General features: G+C 53.1%; 1 protein-coding gene across 1 annotated transcript in view; it reads right to left on the reverse strand.

Annotated features, from left to right (window-relative positions):
- Positions 1-3,493: 3,493 nt before the first annotated feature.
- The window catches only part of ATP6V0A1 (ATPase, H+ transporting, lysosomal V0 subunit a1), a 50,994-nt gene continuing 44,568 nt past the window's right edge, over positions 3,494-9,919 (reverse strand). Inside the window, exon 20 of the mRNA XM_010843102.1 lies at positions 3,494-5,581. Coding sequence (XP_010841404.1) covers positions 4,985-5,581 — 597 coding nt within the window. The 3' untranslated portion in view covers positions 3,494-4,984. The remainder of the gene's footprint in view (positions 5,582-9,919) is intronic.

The raw sequence follows: 9,919 nt of genomic DNA on the forward strand, positions 1-9,919 counted from the left end.
TTGAACTGTGGTGCTGGAGAAGACTCTTGAGAGTCCCTTCAACTGCAAGGAGATCCAAGCAGTCCATCCTAAAGGAAATCAGTCATGAATATTCATTGGAAGGGCTGATGCTGAAGCTCCAATACTTTGGCCACCTGCTGTGAAGAACCGACTCATTGGAAAAGACCCTGATGCTGGGAAAGATTGAAGGTGGGAGAAGAAGGGGACAACAGAAGATGAGATGGTTGGATGGCATCACTGACTTGATGGACGTGAGTTTGAGTGAACTCTAGGAGTTGGTGATGGACAGGGAGGCCTGGCGTGCTGCAATTCATGGGGTCACAAAGAGTTGGACACGACTGAGCGACTGAACTGAACTGTACGGTTTGATCCCTTTACCATATGACACATTTCATTGCTTTTTCATTTACTGTGTGTGAAACAAATTGCCCACGCTCTCCACTCCTATCTTATCTCTTTCGTTCCTGCCAGCCTGCCCTCTGCCTGTGCACCCTTCAGATCGCTTGGCCCTCTGCCCTGCCAATTCAGTTCCCTACCTGTGACAACCCCCCTAGGATCCCACCTGCCTTACCTATAAAGAGGAATGAGTCCTTCCCTGTCTGGCCACCAGGGAGCAGCCCATGCCTAGGCCTTGCCTTTGGAAGGCTGGAGAGGGGAGCTCCAATGCTCTTTCCACACCACGCTCCTGGGCAGAAAGAGGTGCCATCCTGCCCTGGTCTTCACTGAGGGACAGGAAGAAGAGACGGGTCCTGAAGATGGTGATGGAACTGTCCCCTATCTTTATAACACTGAGCCCAAAGCCACCCTCTCCACACTGTTCTAGGACCTCAAGAGGACATTCACTGATGGGGGCACAGACTCACTCAGCAGATGTCTGGGGTCCAGGGATTCCACAAAAAGGGGAATCAGGGTAAAGGTCTAGACTTAAAAACAGGAGCAATGGGAATTCCCTGGGGTCCAATTGTTAGGACTCAGACCCCATAAACCAAGGGACCAAGAGAGACAACAGAGCAACAGAAAGAGCAACAGAAAGAGCAACAGAAAGAGCAACAGCCATCGTTCCCCACCCCACCCCAGGGCTCCTGGGGATTCCCTCTCTCAGGGCTCAGTTCTATTTGGTCCCATCTTTAGCTGGCTGGGCTGGGATCAGCTCAAGGCCACTAGATCCTAAATCCTTAGCTAATGACCCACTGACCCAGATCTTTTGGGAGGCATTTCTTCCTGGGGAAGTCCTAGTTCCCCCTTCCTAGCCCCACTTTATTGATCTTATCAGGAAGTTTATCAGTTTAAACTCAATTTTTTTTTAGTATACCCACAGTTGTGCAACCGTCACCATAATCTAATCTGAATATCACCATCCCCCCAAAGAAACCCTGCCTGCAATGCCACCCAGCAACGGGTACTGGGCAACCACAGATCTACATCATCTCTGTAGATTTGCCCTTTCTAGCCATTTCACATAAAAGGAGTCATACATTATGAGGCCTTATGTCTGACTCTGAGGTCCATTCGTGTAGCATGTATCAATGTTGTTCCTTTTTATTGTAGAATATCCACTGGATAGATATACTGCCTTTTGTTTATCTACTCATCAGCTAATAAACATTTGGGTCGTTTCCATTTGGGGCTATTATGGATAAAGCCACTGTGAGTGCTTGCACACAAGTCTGTGTAGACATTTTTTCATTTGCCTTGAGTAGCTACCTAGAACTCAAATTTCTGGGTCCTAACTTAACCCTACATTTTAACATTTTGAGAAACTGCCAGGCTGCTTTCCAAAGCAGCTGCACCATTTTATGTTTCCACCAGCAGGGGATGGGGCTTTCAGTTTCTCCACAACCTTGTCAACACTTGTAATTGTCTTTTAAAAATTATAACCTTTTTAGGTGGTGTGATGTCTCCTCGAGATTTTGATTTGCATTTTCCTAATGACTTACGATGTCAAGTATCTCTTCATGGACTTATTTGCCTCATATTTTCTTTGGAGAAATGTGTATTCAAATTCTTTGCCCTTTTTTAAAGATTGAGTCTTTGTCTCTATCACCGAGTTGTCAAAGTCCTACATATATTCTAGATATAAGTCCTTTATTAGAGATATGCTTTGCAAATACTTTCTCCCACCACGAGGGGTGCCTTGACCCTGTCCTTCAAAGCACTAACGTTTTTTAATTTTTGCTAAAACCCAACTTATCTTTTATCTTTTTATCATTTGTGCTTCTAATGCCATTTCTAAAAACCACTGCCTAACCCAGGGTCAGGAAGAGGTACTCCTATGATCTCCTCTAAAATTTCACTTACATTTAGGTCGATGATCCATTTTGAGTTAATTTTTGTATATGGTGAGTCGCAGTCCCAATTTGTCATGTGTGGATAGTATTCTGGCCTGGAGAATTCCATGGACTGTATAGTCCATGGGGTCGCAAAGAGTCGGACACTACTGACTTTCACTTTCACCCAGCTGTACCAACACCGTCTGTTGAAAGGACTGTTGTTTATCCATTGAATTATCTTGGGCCCTGTGTGGAAAACCAGCTGACTATACCTGTTAGGCTGTTTCTGAACTCTCAGTTCTATTCCATTAACTCCAAGTATCTATTCTCACTAGGCCTCCCTCTTTGAGTCAGTAGCAGAGTGGAGGTTAAAAGAGCTCATTTACCTGAATGGTCCCTCTCAACTTTCTGAGGAGCAGATGCTGGGTGTTGAGCCCAGGCCTGTTCCAGGGCAGGTGGCTTGTCAGAGACGAGATGGTTTGAGGAGCATGGCATGAACAGGGTGTTCCTGCCCCTCCTGGAGCAGCAGCAGTTGTCAACCTGGTGCTCACATTCCTGGGCAGCCCATCCCCTAGAGGTTTGAGAAGGCAGGAATGGAGAGGGCGGGCTGAGAAAGAATGTGGTCGCCTTACATGGCTGTGAGGAGGGAGAAGGCGCCCGCCCTGCCCACCCCGCCAGCCGGGACAGCCTGTTGGCCCTTGGGCTGCCTGTTGGCCCTTGGGCTGCCTGCCTCAGCACCTCGAATTCTCCAGCTGCCCTGAGGAACCAACCCCCCAGCAGAGTTCCACCTACACCAAGGCCAAAGGCAATCAGGGCTAAAAATAGCCAGGCAGTTGAGCCCTGGAGAGCATGCTCGTAGCAGAGCTCCGGAGAGGAGGGTGGGCAGACACCCAGGCCCCTGCTCCCCCTCCTCCCCGGGCTGTTTGGGTGTATGGTGCAGAAAAGGGGGTGGTGATGGGACCCCAAGCCCCTCCCCTACATGGGTGGTGTCTGCAAAGCTGCCTTGGCTCAGGGAGGGTGGGATGGGGGAGTGGGAAGGCCCCTGGGAAACTTGAGATAAGGTGAGAATTTCACAAACTGCCTGGCCAGGGCCATCGCAGCTGTGGCCTTGGATCACAGAAAAAGCAGCAATGCTGGCCAAGGGAAGTGGAGGGGGTAAGATACTAGTGGACTCAAGAGGGTTGAGTGACACGGGAGCCATGGGCACACAGACGGGCAGCCTCCCTAATCGAGTCAAACACACTTTATTCAGCACAGGCATGTCTGAACAGAGGGACCTTGGCAGGATTCCTGATACAGAACTCTGCTTCTAACCCCTCTGTCCACAGAGCAAAGGTCATCATGTGAACCACAGGGGCCAGACAGGAGGGGCTCTGCACACGGGCTGGGTCAGGTCACACTGGCTGGCGCAGGGTGAAGCTGGGGTGGGGCAGACAGCCTGGGGAGTCACTGAGCAGCTCCAAGCAGCTCCCTTAGACAAGTGTATGTGTGTGGGGCTGACCAATTTAGGGGGTCCTCTCCATCACTGAAGGTCTGCGAATCAATTTAGCTAAAGCGCCCAGGGCTGCCATGCCAACACATGATTAAAAGGCCCCAAGATCCGTCTCCTGCTGTGGGGGAGACTTGAGATAAGGTGAGGGGGAGGTAGGAGAGGTAGTGCTCAGGGCCATGCTGCTCTCAGCCACATGCACTGGCAGCCCTGCCAGCTGCCTCCAACCAGCAAATAAATGGTAAATGCCATCGACCTTCCCGCCTAGGACTCACTCACTGGACGTGGGGTTGTCAGGGAGGTAGGGAGGGGCACTGGTGGGCAGAGCAGGCAGAAACGCCTTGATGACTACAATTCTGAGACTCATAATTGGGGGTGGGCAAGGTCTCCCATCTGCACCAGGAAAGGGCATCAGTCTGGAACCTCTGTGCAGAGGGGTGCTTGTGGCAGGGCCCAAGCACGGCCTGAGACTCAGCCAACCAAGGGAGCCAGTCAGGACCTCTGTCTTGGGTTCTCCCAGCTGTGCAGGTTATGCTGGGTGCTAAAAGGGGAATCTGGGAGGGAGGAGGGGAAGGTGTGAGTTCAGGGTGCGCTTAGGAAGGTGGTGTGGGATATCTACGGACACTCTGGGCTGCCAGGGAGAAGCCACGCTTGCTGGCGCAGCTGGGTTGAGCTGAATTCCTGATGGACAAGCACTGAAGATCAGAGCGAATGGGTGGAGGACAAAAACACCATCTCCCTGGACCCCTTGCTGCTAATCTAAGAGTGGGGAGTGTTAAAGAGGACCCCACCCCCAGCCAGGAAAGAGAATGGCAGGAGCAGGGGCTCAAAGTCTGGGTGTGGACGGTGGAGGACCCCCCCTCTAAGTGCTCTTGGCTCTCGTGTAAATGCACAAATGCGTTCACCACCAGGGGGCAAAGAAAGAATGAGACAGAGGCTGGGAGGGCAGGCTGGGTGCCCCGGGTGAGTGGGTGTGAGTGACGGTCAGGGCGTAGCTTCTCTAGAATACCACTACACTACCACACACCAAGCTGCGGGTGGCGGGGGACCAGGGGGAGCTGGGGGACCTGGATTGAGCTAAATGCCTCACAGGTGGCTGGGGGTAGGGGATGGGGATGACACAGGTGCCCTGACACCCAGGGATCACAACCAGCAGGCAAGCGGAGCACAGCTAACCACCGTGGCGGGGAGCAGAGGGCAGCCGGGCACACAGCCCCTTGGGCGCTCAGTCATCAAACTTCCCTTCCCGGATGTGCTCAAAGGAGAAAGGCAGGAACTTGAAGCCAGTCCCGCTGTAGAACTTGTTCTGGAACTCCACCCTGGAGAATGGGAAGAAGAGAGTGTCATTCCACAAAAACTTTGGGACTCTACAGAAAGATGTCCCAACCTCAAGTTCCTCAAGCCCCCGCTGCCCATGAAGCCCAGACTTCAGCCTGCTTCCAGCCCGTGATGCCCAGGGCCTGCCCTCAGCAAGAGCGCACCGCACCAATGTGTTGATTTGGTCTGTTCCTGCTCTGTCCTGCTCAGCAGAAAATGTGTATATGCCAAACTCTGCAGAAAGCTGGGTGCAGAAAACCTTCAGTTGGCCTGAGCCTCTAACAGTGATGGGGAAGAGTCCCCCAACACCCGCTCCTGGCAGGGCCTGGTGTGGATCTCCAACGGAAGTGTCCCACATGGAGTGGTGTGAGCTTGTGTGAGGAACCCTGGCAGGGACCACTGTTCGCTTGTTTTTATCTCTTCTCAGGGGAGGAAGGAGAAGCAAGGGTTGCGAGTGAACAGTGGAGGCTTTCGATTTAGGGGAGGAAATTCCCAGGAAAGGGGGAAGTTAGGAGAGGAAGTCTTCTCAAAGCAATGGCAAAAATATTCTCCAACTACAAAAACATCTGAGAAAGAATTCTTCTCTTGGGGACTGAAAGGAAAAACAGCTTTAGCTCCCTTCCCCGGCAGCTCAGCAACCAGCCCTGATGGTCTCCCTGGGCCCTTCGAGCTCTGAGGGGGCAGGAAGGCGTCCACGCCTGGAAGCAGGGCCCGGCTGCAAGCTCGCCCTGGATGGCTGCCCAGCGACCAAATCACCACCAAATATGGGCAGAAAAATGCATGATTCAGAGGATAAAAAAGCCAAGGAGAGTTGCCCTGAGGAATAGTTTCCACTCAATGCTGTGTGACCCTGGTGGCCTGGATCCCTGCAGCAGTGAGCCGCGCGGAGCTGAGGCAGGCTGTGGGCAGTGGGCACCAAGACACTCTCCACCTTCCTGCCTCTCATTCAGCCTTCCGCCAGGGTATTCTCCCTCCAAGACAAAGCAGGAAATCAGTGAAAAGGAGGTGGGAAGGGGACTGTCTGCTGTGGTCCTAAGAGGTCCCCAGAGGCCCCTCAGCCCTGGGGAACTGGATTTTCTATGTGAGCACAAGAAAAGGCAGCCCTTCACCTTGATCCCACATTCCAGGGGCTGCGCCAAGGTCCCCAGAGCCTCCTGACCCCTGGAGGAGGCCGGTCAGTGCCTCGGCCATGCCCCCTCAGAGAGCACGGGATCCAGGAGGGGGTGCTTCAAACTGAAGTCAGTTGCAGGTCTCAGCCCCATGTCCCAACACCCCCATGATGAGGGTCCAGCTCCAGACAGCTCCTCTGAGGAATGCCATGGGGGTGGGGGTAGGTTTCGGCTTTTCCTGGCTCTGAGGATGAATCCTCCATGCTGGGTAGGCTGTGCGTGCACAGGCAACAGCATTTCATGTCATTCAACCATGTACAGCCAGACCGTGGGCAAGTCACCTTGGGGTCTGTGAGGTATCTGACCTCTGGCTGACTCATCACACAAACAGTTCTGATCCAAACTGGCTCAACAGAGAAGCTGCAGATGTGTTCACAGGCCCAATGGGTCAGAAGCAGAGGTCTCTTGCCATCACCCTGCCTGCTTCATGTGTATCAGGGGACCCAGGCCTGGGAGGGGGGCACACACATTCTACTGTGTGAGCGGATGGGCGGTCCCCCTCGCCCACTAGCTGCCACTTAAGGACTTAGGGTGGTGCCCAAGGGGACATTGTGGGTATTTCAAGGCCAGTGTGGCTCCACTTCTTGGTCGTGCTTGCCCCAACCTCCCAGTACAAAGCTGGAAAGCAGTTTCCTTGCTGGTCTCTCCCCCGCACCCCCCGGCCCCAGCCAGGAACTGTGTGCTTCCTGAAAAAGTACAGACATGAAGTTCTCTGTGCCGGGGCGCGGCGGGACCTTGCTGGCTGCCCTGTCAGTCCTTCCTTCTCGGGGGCAGGGGTGGGGGGGCTCTGCGTGGGACGCCTCCAGGGCCTTACCACGCCCCAGGCCACTAAAATGCATCTCCAACTCTGCAGCTTCGAGGAGAGCCTCGGGCAGTCGGGCGGGGCTCTGTCACTCTGCCAGCTCCCACACCTGGCAAAGGCCACCCAGTGGCCCGGAAGGACTGACGGGGAGTCCCTGGAGAGAGCACCCCTGCTACGTGACAGAAATCTTGTTTTCTTGAGTGAATGAAAGGAGAAAGCCTGGGCCTTCCCTGCTGGGGTGTGGCCGACGGGAGGCGGTTTTAGAAAGATGGTCCTGTCCTGATCTGAGCAGTGCTGGGCCTGCAGCACACAGCCAGCCGATGACCCCCGTGCGGGGCCGTGAGGTCAGCCCAGGGGACTACATTTCAGGGGTGTTCATTCTCCTGAGCAGCCACTCCCTCAGCCACCACGGTGTCTGGCTGTGGTGCCACTGTATTCCTTACAAACTGGCCCCCAAATCTGCCCCTTTAGCCCCCCGTCTGAGTGTGCATGTGGAACCTGCTAGGCAGGAAGGGATGAGGTTCCTGTGAAGGTAGGTCATGGGGCAACAAGTTTTCTATTAACATCAATCTGGTGTCCACAGTTCAAACCACAAATCGCACCCCTGCCTTTCCTTTTCTGAGGAAGAAAAGACCTTTCATTAATTATGGTGGGCACGAAGGCCACGCTGCACACAGTTGGTGGGGGAAAAGACAGACAGACGCAACTCAGGAGGAGACAGAATGAGCACGTGGGTGCATGAATTCACCTGCTGTTTTCACATGTCCTTCACCTCCTCATGTCCCTACATGACCCTCAGTCTCAAGGTTTATCCTTGTTATCAAGTCAGATGGTTTTCTTCTTGTTCCCACCAAAGAGACTCAGAACCTGTGTAATGGGGCAGTCCTTGCAGCAGAATCAAGAAAGCCCAGCTGAACACTAGGGGTAAAGTGACAGGTATGAAGATGCCCAGGCTGGAAGCCAGGAAAACACTGCAGCAATGTCCCTGCAGCCATTTTCAGCGGGCCCAGCTGTTTCCACCCCTCACAGGATGGTCATAACTCAGAATGCCTGCAGTCTGGAGATCCTCGGGGCACGTCCACACTCAGCCAGGAGGGGGTGCACGAGCACCAGCTTCATTCACTCCTTCCTAGTGGCAGGGGAAAACAAAGGCCTCCAGGGATGCGATTCTCAAAGTTGCACAAAGGAATTTTCACTGCTGTTTTTTTTCTTTCCTATCCAAAATTTCCACTACCAAACCACCACCACCCTGCAAGTATGATACAGTGTTTGATGAGCCTCTTCCTTGCAAACTACGTCTGGGAGGCATTCAAGTGGTCTCATGTGCCTCCCCTTGGGTCTCTCTTCTAACAGACTGAAGCAGAGCGCTTATAGGGGCCACAGCCCTCTCCGCAGGGCAGCTCCATCTGCATTTGACCTCAGGTTTGATGCGCCAGGGCACCAGGACAGTCACTTGGTCTGTGCATTATTTCCTATTTAACTGCAGCAACCTTGTCACATGGACATTATCCTCTTTTCATATTTTCTTTTCATGGACATTTCTCTCTTTTCAGGAGAGAAAGTGAGGTTCAGAGAGGCAAGGGCTGTCCTCAGGGGTGCCCAGCCAGTGCCAGCAGAGCTGTAATTTAAACTCGGGTCACCCGATTCTGAAGCCTGCTCACTCGCCACCTGTTACTTCCTCAGGCTCATTCATAAGGACTTTCATTCGAAGCCCACAGGTGAGTCTGAGGAAGAAGAATCCTTCTGGCAGCAAAGCATGACCTCCAATCGCCACAGTTCACCCTGGACATCGGGCCCAGGCGGCCCCTCCCTGCTCCATGTGGGCCTGGCTCACTGCTCTGACAGGTCTGCCCCAGCTCCTTGACTGCGCCCCGCTGACCTGGGGGTAGGTAATGGGCTCCCTACTCGGGCTTGAGTCCAGGTAGGTTGGTCACTGTTCCCTGGAGCCCAGTGCTCAAGAGACAGAGAAGTGAATAGGAAAGGAAGGAAGCCAAGAGGGTAAGACCAAGTGAGTCACCACAGGCTGGCAGCACTGGGTGGTGAGGAAGTGTGCTGGGGTGAGCGTGTGCTGATAAGCTGAGAGCGGGTAGTGCGCCAGCAGTCGGGCCACTGGGCCGGGCCAGACTCCTGGCTCCCAGTAAACAACAGCTGGGCGGGGAGGGGACGTGGGGGAGGAGAGGACCAGGCCCAGAAAGCACGGTGTCCTGACGCCGATTCTCCTAAAGGAGCTTTTGAGGGAAGAGTCAGTCCCGGCCACGGCTCCCCCTCCCACGCCTCACCTTCCCCTCTGTCATTCAGAACAACAAATGGTGGAATCTTTGAGCAGGCTCAGCTGAAGACAAGTCAGGCGAGAAAAAAAACAAAGATAAGGGGAGTGGGGAAGAGGTTTCTCAGGTTTAGATTTCAGTTTTCTTCAGGTTTTGAAAAGCAATGGAAAGTCACAGCCCTCTCTCCTGACCCTGAGATCATGAACACTACAGATCATCTCGTCTAGGGAGCCCAAAGGGAAGGGCAGTGAGTCTGTGAGCCCCTAAACTGGCACAGCTGTGTGTGCACACTTCAGGTCTAAAGCTTCCAGAGCCGATGGACCCCAAAAGAGAGAGAGAATCACAATGTAAAGGGAGATTTAAGGAGACAGGGTTTGAGGTCAGGTAGTCAGATAAAGTACGGTACAGCCAGTTTTCAATATAAACATGTCCCATGGACATCTGGGAAATACTAAAAAAAAAAAAAAAGCTCATTGTTTATCTGAAATCTAAATTTAACTGAGGGCTCTGTAATTTTATTTGTTAAATCTGCCAACCTTACTCTGAAGTCATGGAGTCACAGTCCAGACCAGACCCCAGCTCTCCACTCCGCAGGACTGAGCCAC

Source organism: Bison bison, unplaced genomic scaffold, assembly GCF_000754665.1.
Source record: "Bison bison bison isolate TAMUID 2011002044 unplaced genomic scaffold, Bison_UMD1.0 scf7180017864180, whole genome shotgun sequence".
Classification (NCBI taxonomy): domain Eukaryota; kingdom Metazoa; phylum Chordata; class Mammalia; order Artiodactyla; family Bovidae; genus Bison; species Bison bison.